At 45.2% G+C, this 19,000-nt stretch overlaps 1 protein-coding gene across 1 annotated transcript in view; it reads left to right on the forward strand.

Moving 5' to 3' along the window:
- Window positions 1-398: 398 nt before the first annotated feature.
- Window positions 399-19,000, forward strand: part of LOC124016902 (tetratricopeptide repeat protein 28-like) — a 50,060-nt gene continuing 31,458 nt past the window's right edge. The window contains exons 1-2 of the mRNA XM_046332244.1: window positions 399-444; window positions 2,344-2,414. Coding sequence (XP_046188200.1) covers window positions 399-444; window positions 2,344-2,414 — 117 coding nt within the window. The remainder of the gene's footprint in view (window positions 445-2,343; window positions 2,415-19,000) is intronic.

The following is a 19,000-nucleotide window of genomic DNA, read 5'->3' on the forward strand; positions in this document are numbered from 1 at the left end:
TATTGCTCATAAATATTTGTGTCTACACTCTTGACACTTTGTATTTGACCCTTTTGTTGTTGACATGTCTGTTCTCAGCAGACACGTTTGTATTGTGGTTTACTTTCAGAAGCAAGAATAAAGGTTTATTTGTGTGCTGGAAAAAGCTCTGTTAGCATTTCTTCAAGGTGTTTCAATACATTCTATTAGATCAAGTGCTGACAACGTACAGAAGAGCTGAGTGCTACAGACTTTACAGGCTTTGTTCTACTTGTGTAGTTCAATCTAATCTAAATTACTGCACACAGACGTACCATAATCAGGTTTCATTTTATTAATGAACCAGATTAAAACTACTGGTTTAGTGCACACAATGAACAGAGTCTGTGCGTCCAACAATCCTCATCCTTGCAGCCATGATGCCGAATGCATTCTCTGACTCTCCGACAAGACTGGTAGTACCAGGTACACTCAGGTTTATTGACATGGACACCTGTGAAGGAGCGGTAAAGAGAATATACAGTACCAGTCAAAAGTTTGGACACACCTACCCATTCAAGGGTTTTTCTTTATTTGTACTTTTTTTCTACATTGTAGAATAATAGTGAAGATGTCAAAACTATGAATTAACACATATGGAATCATGTAGTAACCACAAAAAGTGTGCAAATCTGTCAAGGTAAAGGGTCACGACTTTGAAGAATCTCAAATATAAAATATATTTTGATTGGTTTAACACTTTTTTGGTTACTACATGAATCCATATGTGTTATTTCATAGTTTTAATGTCTTCACTATTATTCTACAATGTAGAAAATAGTAAAAATAAAGAACCCCTTGAATGAGTAGGTGTGTCCCAACTTTTGACTGGTACTGTATTTTATATATATGTTATTTGGAAAATAAAAAACACCTCACCAACACCATTTTCCAGGAACCATATTCCGAAATCCTTGCTAAAATGGCACTTCTCATATAGAGGTGCATACATCACAAACAGGAAAAGTCCAATTGATTCCAACATTCTATTATCAACATACCTTGACAGCACACACTGTTCTCATATAGTGGGAGAACTGCATCTCCCTGGAAAACTTGAGGACTTGGAGTTGTGGGATCTGGCAGGACAGCTGGTGGTGGTAAACCGAGGGTCTTCTGCAGCAGTTTGGACCTGAAAGTACTCTCTTGAAACACTCCAACATAGCTCTCTCGGCTGGCCGGATCATTTTTTAATATTTTTTTTAAACAATTTTCTCACCAGTGTCTTCTTCTATGATATAATGACGGTCTACAAACAAACGTTAAAGGTGCATGTTGCCACCTACTGTGCTGGAGTGTGTGGTCAGTCACGGTTTACAACATTCGCTCCACATTTCTAAATCCTCCTACCTAACTCAGTACTTCTGAGAAAATTAAAAAGAGCCCGATTAACTTCTAATCCAGTGAAGTGTCTCTCTGTGTATACTATTTTATTCTCCCACTCGTCTCTTCCTTGTTTGGGTGTCGTCACTTCCTTGTTTGGCCGTAGATGGAAATGACCAGCTCATCACCCTCTACTGTGTCAGGTTAATATTGCCGCTTTCGCCTTTTTCCCCCATTTTCAAGCGAATGTATTTTTATGGAGCATGCGAGCACACTCGTTCGGTTCCCCTAGCCGAAGACAGCCGAACTGAAGCATGCTGACACCTTTAACCTGCTAAATAGAGTCATCTCAACTCCAATGGCCCATCTCAGCCTCTGTTCAGTACAGGGAATAAGATTTCCTGATGTAAGGGTGTGCCCAGTGGGGTGTTAGGGGGTGGTCTGTTAGAATGTGTTCAGAGAGAGGTACAGTAGGTCAGAGTATGGAGGTGGGTCAGCAGTAGGAGAACTATCTACAGAGCTCCCCTGGGTCCTACTCCCTCTCCTTTGATGTGGGTAGGTCACTGCAGGCCTGGAGTCCGTTCTTTAGAGTTCAGGGTTTTAGGGTGGGATCTCAGGCGAGGGGTTGAGGGTTTGCGGGGAGAGGGGTCAGGGGGGTTCCCCTGGGTACGGCACTAGGCCTTTTAGGGGACTGCTTCTGTGCTTCATTTTGTAGGGAAGCTATAATTGCTCCATAGAGATGGAGAATAGTCAGCAGCATCAAAAAAGGCCTTTTAAAGGGCTCTGCGCCCTAAAGGAAGGAGTGTAGGATGGGAGGAGAGAGGGAGCGGGAAAATAGTTATTCATCTTGTTTTAATAACATATTTATCTGTGAGGCAAATAACTTCAGACGTCTTTCTTAACCATCTGTCTGGATGGAGTCATCTCTGTCCCTTTCTCTTCTGCCCTCTCTTCCTCCCTCGCTCCTTTCCCTACATCTCTGTTCTTTCCATTTGTGTCCAGGGTCTTGTTTTGAAAAACATGAGGCAGTGCTGCGAGGGGGCGAGGCCCAGCTCCCCAGGGCCAGAGCTCAGGTTCTATTTCAACATAGGAAGAAGATATCCAAAGGCCCAGTCAGTCAGTCAGTCAACAGAGTTAAAAGCAGACCGTTTAAGGTGATTCATTGTAATGGCCGTGTCCTGTGCTGCACTGGGTCAGGAGAATGCAGTAGTTCTGGAGGCAGAGGAGGGTTTCTGTGTGTGCGTTTAGAGGATAGCCCATTTATTATAGCTATATCCACAGCATGATCTCTGTCACAAGGAGATGGCAGTGATGGCTCACACTACAGGAGCACAGTTAAAGATACTCTGTGGAGCTGATGGCATTACCCTCTGCGTCTGTCTGTCTGTCTGTCTGTCTGTCTGTCTGTCTGTCTGTCTGTCTGTCTGTCTGTCTGTCTGTCTGTCTGTCTGTCTGTCTGTCTGTCTGTCTGTCTGTCTGTCTGTCTGTCTGTCTGTCTGTGTTTGTTTGTGAGGTCTGATAAATATGGCTCCATGATTGACTCGGGTGTCTTGACCGCCACACTTCTGTGACCGTCACACTTCTGTTTGTCTTGATTCAGCAGCCGCGGGCCTTTAGCTGAAAGGCGGGGACAGCTGCATTCTGTGAGTTTGCGTGTGTCTTCCAGGGCAGACGGGTCAGTGTTGGAGTGATGGCTGTGCTCTTGGTGGCTGACCTTGCTTCCTCCTCTCTCTCTTTCCCAGCCGTCATCTCTCCCCCCAGCCACCCCAGCCTTTCACCTGTCGCGTCCCTCCACCTCCCTCTGCCCAATACACTTAATTCACCCTCTACAGGACACCCTCTACAGGAGTCAGATCGCGTGTCATCCCAGAATAAAATTGTCATCCCAGAGTCATGTGTCATCCCAGAATAAATAGTTTTAGCATACCATATGACTATGTCATACAGTGTGGTAATTAAGCTATGTAAAATCACTTCCTGACAGTGTAATAGGACCTCACAGAGCTCATGGCTGACTAGCCAATAGAGATGGCCCTTCTCCATAACCAATGGCTGCTATTCCCTGGGGGTGGGACCTGGGTGGTGACCCATGGGGATTTCCTGACTGGAGCTGCCATGTTCCCTTGGCTCGCTGTCGTCCTCCATCCTGACTAGAACTGGGACAATAAACAGAACTTTTTGGACACAGACCGTACCGATCACTTATCAAAAGCATTTTGATTATATTTATTTTTTAATATTTCACCTTTAATTCACCAGGGTAGGCCAGTTGAGAACAAGTTCTCATTTACAACTGCGACCTGGCCAAGATAAAGCAAAGCAGTGCAACAAAAGCAACAACACAGAGTTACATATGAGATCAACAAACGTACAGTCAGAAACACAATAGAAAAAGCTATATACAGTGTGTGCAAATGTTGTAAAATTAGGGAGGTAAGACAATAAATAGCCCATAGTGGCAAAATAATTACAATTTAGCATTAACACTGGAGTGATAGATGTGCAGATGATGATGTGCAAGTAGAGATACTGGTGTGCAAAATAGCAACAAAAAAAACATATGGGGATGAGGGATATGTTTCATTACAATTAAAATTTGCTTATATGGGTTATTGTTAATGGGAAAATGTATGGCAACACCCATCAAACTAGTAGTAGTAGTTTAAGGGATCATTTTAAAAGATAACAACTGAGGTGCACATTAATGTTATAAACATATTTTATTTATTGTTATCGCATCAATTCAGGCACTTTATCGCCATATGTCCATATCGCCCAGCTGTTAATCCTGACAAGCAGACAGCATCTCTCAGACACCCTCAGACACAGGAATGCAAACAGGGGGATCTGTGGAAGTCAACCCACCAGTGTGGAAGTCAACCCACCAGGAGAGGGCTGGCCAAAGGGCCATATGTCATCTGGGTTGGCTTGCCTTTTAACTTCCCCTGCAGAGTGCAGGGGAAGGAGATGATCTCCTCCTCTCTGTTCTTTATGCAGCCTGCACGCCTTTAAGTACCTTTAACCTTTCCTGCCATTCTCCCTAGCTCCCTCTTCGGCTCTCTGTGGCTTTCTGTCACGTTTTAAAACTCATTCGTTAATGGATGGAGAGAAAAGTATTCCACGGGTTCACTGCTTCCGTTTCAAAACAAATCTATTCAAGTCCCAGAAGAATGCGTTTGAAGCAGGGCATACCTCCCTTAACATCACTGAAGGGCCATTTGTAATTTACTTACTGTAAAAACCCTCTTCCATTAGCTTCCACCAAGTGTGTTCTGTCATGACAAACTATACACACCTGACCTTATGATTCACTTCCTATGAAGAAATATGATCTTATCCATTTTAAAATCCATTTGTTGGCCCATGAAGCAGAACGTTTTTTTTTTGTCCCATTAAGAATGTTTTAAGAAAAGCTAAGTACATCATACTGCAGTTTTGCTATCACTTTGAGTTTCCTTTAAGTGCCGTGAAACAACATTGTGTAGAGATCTTTCATTTTCAATGGAGTGAATGTGTCCTTGGATTCAGTATTAAAGAAAGGAGGATATGTTTATGATTATATCAGATGTTCCCACTTTCTGTGAGTGGAGAGAAAGCCCAGTCTTCCCACATGGTAAAAGACAGTATTGTCTAGCTTAAGCCTACCTGAAAGAGAGGCACATACAGAGGTTGGGCCTGAAATCTGTGTCACGTTATAAGCCATCCCCCTGTCCCCTGTTCAATCACAGACACGTACCCACACTGGCATTCTATCCCAGACACACCCAGCGAAGTGCCCGGAGGAAAAGACAGGGATTTGTCTCTCTCTCCCCTTTACTCATCTCTTTTGTTTGTCCTGGTTTCCATAGACGAGCTGCAGCTCACTATTCTCCTCCAGAGCGAGACTAAGTGCCTCTGCTCCTCTCGACCTGCCAGCTAAAATTGGTAGTCTGACTCTCTTTTTCTTCCTCGAGGTCGCTGCACAAAGCCCTACCTCTACCATGGGGGAGAAATGCAATTAGGAGGTGACACGAACACTGAGCACCCACTGTAGTGGTGATGCCCAGCAAAGGGAGGAGGCCGGGGGCTGCTGCCATTGTGACAGGCTATGCATAGATACAGGCCCATTAATTGGATGTTTGCCATTGTAAGGTGACTTTGGGGTCAGACCAGGGCTTCAGCAACATCACATGTGGGCCTCATGCAGAAAGCCCTGTGGAGATCAACAGAAAGGAATGTCAAGCCCAGCACTGTGCTAGCTAGGTGTATAGGAATGTATGGGTGTTGCTGGTCTCCAACCTTAGTCTTTGTGTTTTGTGTCTTGTCTCTGTGTAGACATTGGTTATGGTTGTGTTCCTGCGATTCTCTGCTTGTTTTTGCATGAGTTGCCAAGGTGGAATTATTTGCCATCCATTATTTGCTATCCTGCTAATTAATGACAACATTCAGATAGTTCAGTAACTGTGATATCTAGGAATGTGTGCCTGTTATGAGGAGACCTTTATGGTTTTATTTCTAGTTGAGGAAGCCCATTAAAAAAGCCACTGAGGGGGAGTGTCGTTTTAATTGTCGGCTAAGACGCATGACATTTGGAGCCACACATCGGATTTGGCCCAAAGTCTAAAAGGTGTTGGCGAGGGACTGTAATTACCACACTCTCTCCTGGCTAGTGTTTTAATAAGACAACTCAGAGCTCAGAGCTCGCATGCACACATGTACACACACACGCACACACACTCACACACTTGCGCTTTTCCAATATGAACTGTATGGATTATTCAGTGGCATTGTTTTGTAGCTGACACTGAAGGGGAGAAAGATAGCTTCATATGACACAGTGAGAAGTAGGGGGAAATGTCAGGCAGCCCTTTCCAGTTCTCACACCATAGAGAGGTGTGTGTGTGTGGTTTATTATTGTGTAGGTGTATTGTCTATGTTTGGGGTTGATAGAGTACATTGGCTGCTGTTTAGCTTCATAGGAAAGAAGCATGGAGTCTGCTCACTAGTGCTTGACAGTAGGTAGTTCTGTCTCTCTCTCTCTCTCTCTCTCTCTCTCTCTCTCTCTCTCTCTCTCTCTCTCTCTCTCTCTCTCTCTCTCTCTCTCTCTCTCTCTGTCTCTCTCTCTCTCTCTCTCTCTCTCTCTCTCTCTCTCTCTCTCTCTCTCTCTCTCTCTCTCTCTCTCTCTCTCTCTCTCTCTCTCTCTCTCTCTCTCTGTCTCTCTCTCTCTCTCTCTCTCTCTCTCTCTCTCTCTCTCGCTCTCTCTCTCTCTCTCTCTCTCTCGCTCTCTCGCTCTCTCGCTCTCTCTCTCTCTCTCTCTCTCTCTCTCTCTCTCTCGCTCTCTCTCTCTCTCTCTCTCTCTCTCTGAAGGCTACAGTTAGAGACGCCCCGCTCTGTGGCGTGATTTTATTTCTCATTCAGTCATGCATGAACTGTTGGCTTTTCATCTCTATCGAGCAAAAAGCCATAAACCTTGGAGTGGTGTTTGTCATTCATTTGTAGAGCTGTTTGTCCCAGCTATGATGAGGTAACCCAAAGCCCAGAGCCTTCAGGCTGTTGTTGTGTTTATTTCTATGTCAACAGGAGTGCTGGATCCAGGGGTGTCTCTCTCTCATGGGAAATCTCATCTGGGAGCTGAGGGACTTGATATACGTATTTTAATTAAAGAAATTTGATTGGAATAAAGTTTGAGGTTGACCACAATGCAGCAGCAGCAAACGTATACATATAATAAATAGAACAGGCTTGGAACCTCTAACCCTGGCAATCTGACAGGTAAACTCATGGGTACACTCGCATTTGCTGCCTTGTATTGTGATGCAAAAGTATCCATGGTAATGTTGAACTTTTTTTGTAATGTCAGTTGAGTTTAATCAACAAATTACAGCACACATTTTAGCACATATTTCACTTCCTGCTTTGCTCCTACGGCTACACTCGCAATGGCCACCAGCCCACCAATTATGCCATCATTGACTTGAATGGGGACGCCCGTTCTATTCATTCAAAATGTTTTAATTAAACTGTTGTTTAATTAAACTGTCATTTGGCTGGCCAATTTTCATCATCCAAAATTAGTCAAAGCCCTACTACGATGGATTCATCCCAATAGCTATCCCTGCCCCTTCTTAATGATCCATGGACCCTGTTCTCCCCTGTTTTTTCTGTGTAGTCATTGACAGTGAAGCCCTGTGCAGCCGTACCGTATGAGTCTGTGTCATGCTCCCTTGTCCCCATCCCCATTCCTGGGGACCTTTACCTCTTAGCCCCCTGGCAGAGGAGCACAAACAGACCCCCTGTGGGGGACATGAAGCACAACAGGTTGAATTAAATCCCCTCAAGCACTCCAAAAGCACTCTTCATTTATAGGGACTCTGGGGGGCAGACAGGCTGAAAGGGCTGAAAATGGTGGGGCCAATTTCAGCTGCACAGAGAGAGCATGCTACCATGGGGGGCTCTCGTCCAGCAGGAAATTCTGCATCCCAAATTCTATTCCCTTTTGTTGTATAGTGCACTACTTTTGACCAGGGCCCTCAGGCTCTGTTCAAAAGTAGTACACCAGATAGGGTATAAGGTGTAATTTGGAACACATACTGTAAAAGACACATACCTGTAGCCTGATGGCTTTACTAGCATCATGATGAATAACTTGATGCTACTGAATCATATCAGTCATTTAACACATAGAGTGGCAGAGGAAAATAGGTAGGAATATGATGTTAGCCCCAAATACGATAAGTTATATTAGCCACGGTCATCAACATTGTTAAAAGGTTTTTAAAACAATTCTAATAAATGCAAGAGTTGGACAATGAATGAAGATACCCCAAACTTTTAGATTTTTTTATCCAGCTGTCACGCCCTGACCTTAGAGATCCCTGTTTATTCTCTATATTTTGGTTAGGTCAGGGTGTGACTAGGGTGGATAGTAGGTAGTACTCTCTCTCTCTCTCTCTCTCTCTCTCTCTCTCTCTCTCTCTCTCTCTCTCTCTCTCTCTCTCTCTCTCTCTCTCTCTCTCTCTCTCTCTCTCTCTCTCTCTCTCTCTCTCTCTCTCTCTCTCTCTCTCTCTCTCTCTCTCTCAGGGTTGTGTTATAAAAAATATCTGAAACTTTGAACATCCCCCGGAGCACCATTAAATCCAATATTAAAAAATGGAAAGAATAGGGCACCACAACAAACCTGCCAAGAGAGGGCCTCCCACCAAAACTCACGGACCATGCAAGGAGGGCATTAATCAGAGAGGCAACAAAGAGACCAAAGATAACCCTGAAGGAGCTGCAAGCTCCACAGCGGGGATTGGAGTATGTTTTCATAGGACCACTTTAAGCCATACACTACACAGAGCTGAGCTTTACTGAAGAGTGGCCAGAAAAAAAGCCATTGCTTAAAGAAAAAAATAAGCAAACATGTTTAGTGTTCGCCAAAAGGCATGTGGGAGACTCCAGAAACATATGGAAGAAGGTACTCTGGTCAGATTAGACAAGCGCAAACCCAACACCTCTCATCACCCCGAGAACACCATCCCCACCGTGAAGCATGGTGGTGGCAGCATCATGCTGTGGGGATGTTTTCATCGGCAGGGATTGGGAAACTAGTCAGGATCGAGTGAAAGATGAATGGAGCAAAATACAAAGAGATCCTTGATGAAAACCTGCTCCAGAGTGCTCAGGACCTCAGACTGGGGCGAAGGTTTACTATCCAACAGGACAATTACCCTAAGCACAAAGCCAAGACAACGCAGGAGTTGCTTCGGGACATGTCTCTAAATGCCCAGCCAGAGCTCGGATTTGAACCTGATCGTACATCTCTGGAGAGACCATCTCTGGACACTCCCTATCCAACATAACAGAGCTTGAGAGGATCTGCATAGAAGAATAGGAGAAACTCCCCAAATACAGGTGTGCCAAGCTTGTTGCGTCATACCTAAGAAGACTCGAGGCTATAATCGCTGCCACAGATGTTTTGACAAAGTACTGAGTAAAGGTTCTGAATACTTGTGAAAATTCCGTGTTTTTTTATACATTTGCAAAATTGTGAAAAAACGCTTTTTGCTTTGTCATTGTGCGGTATTGAATGTAGATTGATGAGATTGATGAGGACAATTTAAAAGAATAAAGCTGTAACATAACAAAATGTGGAAAATGTCAAGGGGTCTGAATACTTTCCAAATGCACTGTATAGGAAAACTATAGTTCCTCACAGTAACCTATTTAAAAAATCTTTCCAACAATCTCCCTCTTGATAATCACCAATCCTCGGTGTGAAAGAGCAATGGAAGTTATAGGCCTACTGCGCTCATTTCTTTAGCCACCAATGGATCGCAGTGTATTTTTATTTATTTATTTATTTAACCTTTATTTATACAGGTTTTTATCATTGAGATAAAATCTATTCTTCAAGAGAGACCTGGTGCAACAGCCGCAGGGGGAACAAGGTTTCAGAAAAAACAACCTACATACACTAACAAAACAGCGTCCAATGTGCCCATGTGGCAGAGGCTGGTGATCTCGCATTAGTTGATTTTCAACTTTTAGGTTTGTATCATTTTTATTCTGATTTTTATGATTAACCACATGGCAATGATTTTGAGAAACAACAATTGTATTATTGAAATTAAACTATTCCACAAAAAAATGTGCATATGAAAATATTAACTGTCACGCAGAACGGTAGAAATGGTAGGATAAATTGTAGGCTACCCCAAACCTGAAACTCACGTGAAGCCTACGTTTCCATGGTCAGATTTAGCCTATAGGCTACATTGAAGCAAGGTAAGGCATCGCATTCCTCATAAAATGAAATAAAACATTCAGGTTTCGTACCATTAGAAATGTTTTTAAAATGCATACTGCCTCCAGCTCACATAGAGTACCACAGTATGAGTCATAATACCCATAAAACCTAGCGGCCAAACAGGGAAAGGGTTCCAATCGTTTTTCCACCATTCATTTTTCCCATAGGGGATTTTAGAAACACTTAAAATAAGGTATTTGATTTGTGTAGGCTTATCCTGGTGTGACCTTTTGATAACCGTGTAAATCTCTCTCGGACAAGGTGACTTTTATCAATATATTCGGCTGTATTTACTTTCAGATTGAATCCAGCAAGATTTAAATGACAAGCGGATTGTGGGATAGGGAGACAGTATTGGAAAACGCGAGGCTGAATATGCAGGCATCTATAAAAGAGAAAAATAAAATACAGCACAGTGGGAAAATATTTTAAAGCGCTGAATGATGTGGCTAATACCACCATAGGACTGAATAGCAAACAGCCCCAGTAAACAGTGGCTCAGAGTAATGTTATATGTTGTAATGTAGTCTAGCTATGTGTAAATGAATATACCTCACACTGGGCTGTATTTAATGACAAGTTATAAGCCAGTTGCCTCTTTAAATGGTCAAAGGTTTGGTACCACCTCATTGCCCGGTGGAGAGGAGCTAGAGTTATGGCAGGGTCTCCTCCAGGGGCTGGTAGCTGTGTGAATGACGCTGGAGAGGTTGGCTACATCATCAGCCAGGGACAGGGTCAGCACTTCCTGGCCACAACGATAGGTCATTCATACAGCTACACCAAGGAGAGGGGTCACTGATATTGTGTTATGTGTCTCCGAACATCCATTCCTGAAACTCACTCTCTCACACCTCATTGGATGTTACATTGTTCTATTTTCCATGTAGGACCTGTACTCAATCAAACCACTGTATTGGCACAATGAGGTTCGAAATACAATGAGGCCTAATACAAATCCCTCAGTCAGTCTGCTTCGGGCAGGCAGCTCCTATAACACAGTCAGTCTGCTTCGGGCAGGCAGCTCCTATAATACAGTCAGTATGCTTCGGGCAGGCAGCTCCTATAACACAGTCAGTCTGCTTCGGGCAGGCAGCTCCTATAATACAGTCAGTCTGCTTCGGGCAGTCAGTCAGTCTGCTTCGGGCAGGCAGCTCCTATAACACAGTCAGTCTGCTTCGGGCAGGCAGCAGTCTGCTATAACACAGTCAGTCTGCTTCGGGCAGGCAGCTCCTATAACACAGTCAGTCTGCTTCGGGCAGGCAGCTCCTATAACACAGTCAGTCTGCTTCGGGCAGGCAGCTCCTATAACACAGTCAGTCTGCTTCGGGCAGGCAGCTCCAATAACACAGTCAGTCTGCTTCGGGCAGGCAGCTCCTATAACACAGTCAGTCTGCTTCGGGCAGGCAGCTCCTATAACACAGTCAGTCTGCTTCGGGCAGGCAGCTCCTATAACACAGTCAGTCTGCTTCGGGCAGGCAGCTCCTATAACACAGTCAGTCTGCTTCGGGCAGGCAGCTCCTATAACACAGTCAGTCTGCTTCGGGCAGGCAGCTCCTATAACACAGTCAGTCTGCTCCTATAACACAGGTCTGCAGGCAGCTCCAATAACACAGTCAGTCTGCTTCGGGCAGGCAGCTCCAATAACACAGTCAGTCTGCTTCGGGCAGGCAGCTCCAATAACACAGTCAGTCTGCTTCGGGCAGGCAGCTCCAATAACACAGTCAGTCTGCTTCGGGCAGGCAGCTCCTATAACACAGTCAGTCTGCTTCGGGCAGGCAGCTCCTATAACACAGTCAGTCTGCTTCGGGCAGGCAGCTCCTATAACACAGTCAGTTTGCTTCGGGCAGGCAGCTCCTATAACACAGTCAGTCTATAACACAGTCAGTCTGCTTCGGGCAGGCAGCTCCTATAACACAGTCAGTCTGCTTCGGGCAGGCAGCTCCTATAACACAGTCAGTTTGCTTCGGGCAGGCAGCTCCTATAACATAGTCAGTCTGCTTCTGTAATACACTAAGATACTAACCTGTGGTAAATTAGTTGAGGCCAGTCGAGTCACTAATCTGAGTATGCAGTGACACTGATGTCCATTTGGGAGGTGACGTTGGGGAGCTACAACTAGCTAGGGGTAATTATTACCGTCAGGAGAGGATTTGGTATTCTGCTCCGTGCAGGCTGTGACATTGAGGCTCCCTGGCTTCCATTTCCATTAGTGTTGAGGCCTGCAGCGACAGAACCAACACTCCACTGTGAGTGGGCTGCCTCAACGAGCAGCCATTTTAGTTCTGCTGCAGTCATGTACCTCTACTACACAAAGCTGGTTGACTTTGGGAAAGGTGCCGTCATGAGACTGTCATGGGGTCTTTTCACTACTCCAGTCAGAGATGTAATTGTCCCATCTCATTGTGTCCTCCACCTCGCGTAAAGATGGCTGGGCTGCTGCCTCCAGTGTGTGTGCCTCCCTGGTATTGATCAGTGGCGGTCCTCAGGCCCTCGAGTCACTCTGCTGCTCTTATCAGTGCACCGTAGTGATGGCTGATTGAGAGAGAGCGGTGGTAGTGAGGTAGGGGGAGTGGAGGCTGTAATCTAACAGGGACCTACAGACAGATAAAGAAAGAGTGAAGGAGCGCTGGTGTAGGAGAAAGAAAAAATATTGGGGACAGTATTCTGTTGAGAATTAGACAAAGAATGTGACAGAGAAGAGAGTGAAGGAGAATTAAAGTAAGACATGGTTTCTCCCTCCTACTTTTTCCTCTTTTCCTGCTTCTGTGACCACCTCCCCTCATACGGCTCGGTGGCGTGGATATGACTCTTGTGATGGATGGATGTGGTGGTTCTGAATGCATGCATGTGAATAAATGGGTGCAATGTGCACTCGTTCTCTTTCCCTCCCTTCTTCCATCTTTAACTCTTTCTCCCAATGCTTTTCTCACTCCACCATCCTCTCTTCAGCACACATGCACACACACAGCTGAACTTCACTGCACTCCAGACACCATTACTCCCGGCCACTGTGATTAATTACTTTTAACAAAGCAAACAGAGTCTTGCCTGTCCGGATCAATCTTTTCCCCATCACCGTGCCAGCCGCTGTCACCAGTAATTGCCAAACCCCGTGTAGTATGAAATGAGGGCTCCTGCTTCCTTCTCCCCCAGACCTGAGCTAGCTGTGGCCTCAATTTTCTATGCTTGTGCCCCTGCTCCCATGGCTCCTCGGCCCTCTCCCTCTCCAGTCCTCCTCAGACCCTCCACTATGACTGCCACTCTCCCTGGTCAAACAGCCAGCCAAGTTACTAGGGGCTCTGCCTCTGTAGGCCCAGAGCTGACCAGACACCATCTCATCAGCTCCAGACTGTTCTCAGGTAATGCAGTCTTCTTTAGAGTAACACACACGCGCACACACACAGCTCAGTGAGTCATAGCGTGGGTGCCAACAATCAATGGGGCTCACAGGCTCCAGCTGGCTGTAGTAGTGAAATGCATATATTTACTCATTTACAAATAGATGAATGATGTTTGATCAGTTTAGCAGAGCAACACAGATTAGTATTCATGGGACTGAGTGGTGTGGTGCACATTTTGGCCATGGATAACGTTGATGGTTAAAACTGTTTCAATTAAGATGTTTTGTTATTTCTAATGCTTTAATCTGGCAGCAGGTGGGCAGGCAGGAAAAATGGCTCATCTTATTACTGATCATCAGGCCAACATTGCTCAGTAAAGACGATATCAAGGCCAAGGAAATGCATCTGACCTGGTTGCCAGTAGCCCAGTTTATGATGAATGATGATGGCCAAAGAACTTGCAGAGGATCATTTGGAAGTTAGTTAACACTAGAAATGCTGAAGCAGTCATTTTGACTCCTCATAAATGTACTTTTTTAAATATTCTGCACATTTTTGAAGTCATGCCTTTCTCCGTCTTTGACTTTTCCTAAATAAGTCTAAATAACACACTGCAGTTGTTTGAATCTTTATATCACAAACAGAACTGGAGTTATAACCAGTTTTATGAGGGCATGTCATTAAAAACAAATCCCCCTTGCCCCTCCTTCTCAGTGGGGCCTGCTCCGCTCATTCTCCTTCTCAGTGGGGCCTGCTCTGCTCATTCTCCCGACAGTGGGGCCTGCTCTGCTCATTCTCCCGACAGTGGGGCCTGCTCTGCTCATTCTCCCGACAGTGGGGCCTACTCCGCTCATTCTCCTTCTCAGTGGGGCCTGCTCCGCTCATTCTCCCGACAGTGGGGCCTGCTCTGCTCATTCTCCCGACAGTGGGGCCTACTCCGCTCATTCTCCTTCTCAGTGGGGCCTGCTCCGCTCATTCTCCCGACAGTGGGGCCTGCTCTGCTCATTCTCCCGACAGTGGGGCCTACTCCGCTCATTCTCCTGACAGTGGGGCCTGCTCCGCTCATTCTCCCGACAGTGTGGCCTACTCCGCTCATTCTCCTTCTCAGTGGGGCCTGCTCCGCTCATTCTCCTTCTCAGTGGGGCCTGCTCCGCTCATTCTCCCGACAGTGAGGCCTGCTCCGCTCATTCTCCCGACAGTGGGGCCTGCTCCGCTCATTCTCCCGACAGTGGGGCCTGCTCCACTCATTCTCCCGACAGGGGGCCTGCTCCGCTCATTCTCCCAACAGTGGGGCCTGCTCCGCTCATTCTCCCGACAGTGGGGCCTGCTCCGCTTATTCTCCCGACAGTGGGGCCTGCTCCGCTCATTCTCCCAACAGTGAGGCCTGCTCCGCTCATTCTCCCGACAGGGTGGCCTGCTCCACTTATTCTCCCGACAGTGGGGCCTGCTCCGCTCATTCTCCCGACAGTGGAGCCTACTCCGCTCATTCTCCCGACAGTGGGGCCTACTCCGCTCATTCTCTCGACAGTGGGGCCTGCTCTACTCATTCTCCTTCTCAGTGGGGCCTGCTCCGCTCATTCTCCCGACAGTGGGGCCTGCTCCGCTCATTCTCCCGACAGTGGGGCCTACTCTACTCATTCTCCTTCTCAGTGGGGCCTGCTCCGCTTATTCTCCCGACAGTGGGGCCTGCTCCGCTCATTCTCCCGACAGTGGGGCCTGCTCCGCTCATTCTCCCGACAGGTTGGCCTGCTCCACTCATTCTCCCGACAGTGGGGCCTGCTCCGCTCATTCTCCCGACAGTGGGGCCTGCTCCGCTCATTCCTCAGACAGTGGCTCCTGCTCCACTCATTCTGCCAACAGTGGAATGTGGAATGAGTTGATAATCACCACGATAATTGCTTCAAAACTGAACCTGAACTATACCGAAAATAATTTCATACATAACAGTTGAAATAAATGAAGTTAAGTATGACGTGTGAGTTGATGAACAAGGTGAAGTGAAGATGCATCGTTATGTAATCCCTAATTGTGAATGAAGAACAGGGTGGGCCATTATAATTTCTAATCTCAAAATGGTATGTACCTTATATCAGCCCACCACATCCAAGCAGTCTTCTCAGTCCTACTCTGGTCTACTTGGAGTACACAGTGAGAGCGTGAGGAATTTACAATGGCAAGAATCCCAAGACGAATGGATGCACATGCTGTGTTAGCGTCGCTACTAAATCTGAATGAAAATGACTCAGATGGCAGGGAAGAAATTAATCATGACATCTCTGATGATTATTCTTCTAATTCTGAGCCTCAACCTGAATAACGTACACGTCCATGGCCTAAGCGCAGAACGGTGTGTACTGAGCAGCTGCCGGCGCCACTACCAAATGAAATGGTGAGAACGGAGAGAGAGGGACAGCACCAGGGACAGCACCAGGGACAGCACCAGGGACAGCACCAGGGACAGCACCGTTTAGATAGAACATGCCGGGTTGACAATGCTACGGGCCGATTATCAGCACAAAATGTCTTCAATGAGAGAGCAGGCCCTACATCTCAAGCAAAAAACTACATCAGCAATACACTCACCAGCTTTTGTTTATGTGACATATACATGCTACAGCATTCAGGGACTGTACTGTGGGTAAGATGCACACGGAGCAAGGAGACACTGCCTAGGATCTGTCTGTTTATGAGCTGGAAGCGTTCATTTCAATCCTCTACAGTATGTCTGCGGAGCATTCGGCGGAAATAACATGTACTGTATAATATACAGTAGATACTGTTGAAGTCTGAAGTGTACATACACTTAGGTTGGAGTCATTAAAACTTGTTTTTCAACCACTCCGCAAATTTCTTGTTAACAAACTATAGTTTTGGCAAGTCGGTTAGAACATCTACTTTGTGCATGACACAAGTCATTTTTCCAACAATTGTTTACAGACAGATTATATCACAATTCCAGTGGGTCAGAAGTTTACATACACTAAGATGACTGCCTTTAAACAGCTTGGAAAATGCCAGAAAATAATGTCATGGCTTTAGAAGCTTGACATAATTTAAGTCAATTAGAGGTGTACCTGTGGATGCATTTCAAGGCCTACCTTCAAACGCAGTGCCTCTTTGCTTGACATCATGGGCAAATCAAAAGACATCAGCCAAGACCTCAGAAAAGAAAATGTAGACCTCCACAAGTCTGGTTCATCCTAGGGAGCAATTTCCAAATGGCTGAAGGTACCACGTTCATCTGTACAAACAATAGTACTTATAAACACCATGGGACCATGCAGCCGTCAGATGAACATGCTTTTGTGCGAAAGGTGCAAAAGTCAATCCCAGAACAACAGCCAAGGACCTTGTGAAGATGCTGGAGGAAACTGGTACAAATGTATCTATATCTACAGTAAAACTAGTCACATATCGACCTAACCTGAAAGGTCGCTCAGCAAGGAAGAAGCCACTGTTCCTTTGGTCTGATGAACAAAAATAGAACGGTTTGGCCAAAATGACTATAGTTATTTATAGTATCCCAACCGTGAAGCATGGGGGTGGCAGCATCATGTTGTGGGGGTGCTTTGCTGCAGGAGGAACTGGTGCGTTTCACAAAATAGATGGCATCATGAGGAAAGAAAACAATGTGGATATATTGAAGCAACATCTCAAGACATCAGTCAGGAAGTTAAAGCTTGGTCACAAATGGGTCTTCCAAATGGACAATGACCCCAAGCACACTTCTAAAGTTGTGGCAAAATGGCTTAAGCACAACAAAGTCAAGGTATTGGAGTGGCCATCACAAAGCCCTGACCTCAAGCCTATAGAACATTTGTGCACAGAACTGAAAAAGTGTGTGCGAGCAAGGAGGCCTACAAACCTGACTCAGTTACACCAGCTCTGTCAGGAGGAATGGGCCAAAATTCACCCAACTTATTGTGGGAAGCTTGTGGAAGGCTACCCGACACGTTTGACCCAAGTTAAACCATTTAAAGGCAATGCTACCAAATACTAAAATTCTGACCCACTGGGAATGTGATGAAAGAAATAAAAGCTGAAATAAAATAATTCTCTCTACTATTATTCTGACATTTCACATTCTTAAAATAAAGTGGTGATCCTAACTGACCTAAAACAGGGAATTTTTACTGGGATTAAATGTCAGGAATTGTGAAAAACTGAGTTTAAATGTATTTGGCTATGGTGTATGTAAATGTCCGTCTTCAACTGTATACTGTATAATATACTGGTAGGATTCTGGTCTGACATGTATGGATTATTGTCCTTGGAGAAACCATGTCATAGGATCACTTCAAAGAGAACATGTGTTACCTCCATTTAGATGACAAAGAAAGAGGCAAATTCTTCATGTATAAATAATGTACTATTTATGACTGCTGTCATATCAACACATTATTCATTATAACGCCACTATTACATCTGTGATAATTTTCACTATTTATCAAGCACACTTCCAACACATACACTTTCTGTTTCATATTTGTATCAAAGGCACTCCACAAATAAAATTGATTGAATTTGAGTGTTTTTTGTTGTTTTTACATAAAGCCTACAGTAACATAAACTAATGAAAATGCTATTGCGTTTTTTGAAATAAAAATAAAACATGTATTCTAATCTTACCTTAGACCTTCATAAACACAACCAAATGATTATTTTTGCAATAACATGTATTCATTACACTGTTAGAATGTTGCAGTCAAAATGACTGCTCATTAGCTTGAAAGGGGGTGTCCCTGGAGGCCCGGCGGTTTTAGTGTTAATGAGGTAAGGATATATAGGTGTGTTATCAGTGCTATCACTGTTTATCATTGATATCATTCACACTGATATCATTCACACTGGTCCACCCATAATCTTTTCCCGCTTGTGATATTTTCCCCCGGTCTGTCGGTCGGTCCTGGGCCAGTCATGTGCTGGAACATGTAATATATATGATAAGTAGTGGAGCCAGTCTGCTTGGGACTCGTCACACAATTAAATTGGTGCGGTATGGAGTTCATATTGCAGCGTGACCGAAGGGGAATTAGCCAGTCTATATATAAACCCAGCCGCATGTGTTGGGAATTAAAGTGCATTTATCTGGTAATCTGCGGGGAGATCTCCGCATGCACAACCATGCTACAGCGACCATGCAGCCACCGCAACCAGGATCACAGATCCAGCTAGAGCACACTGTTGCTCTGCTCTGGGAATGACGTGAAGGAGAATCATGTCATATTCTATAGCCTTCTGATACAACAGCTGTGAGGCTATACAGGGGAAATCAGCCACTAGTTAGAGCCCCCTCTCTCTTTTCCTCTTGACCGTTAGCTCTCTCACCCTGTAACTCTGTCTTTCCATCACCCTCTTCTTCTCTCCTCTTTTAACTTCCATATGTACCTCTAACCTCGTGCTCTGCCCTCTCCTTTCCCCAGACACCCCAGTCTATCCAGCCTCTTTAAGTCTTAAGTGTGATTTGGCCTGCCTTTTACTCAATCATGTATGATTCCTTACTAGCAGAATCAAAAGCAGCCGGGCTCCACCATGCTTTTCATTAGAG

The sequence above is a fragment of the Oncorhynchus gorbuscha genome, unplaced genomic scaffold (genome assembly GCF_021184085.1).
Source record: "Oncorhynchus gorbuscha isolate QuinsamMale2020 ecotype Even-year unplaced genomic scaffold, OgorEven_v1.0 Un_scaffold_11:::fragment_6:::debris, whole genome shotgun sequence".
NCBI lineage: Eukaryota > Metazoa > Chordata > Actinopteri > Salmoniformes > Salmonidae > Oncorhynchus > Oncorhynchus gorbuscha.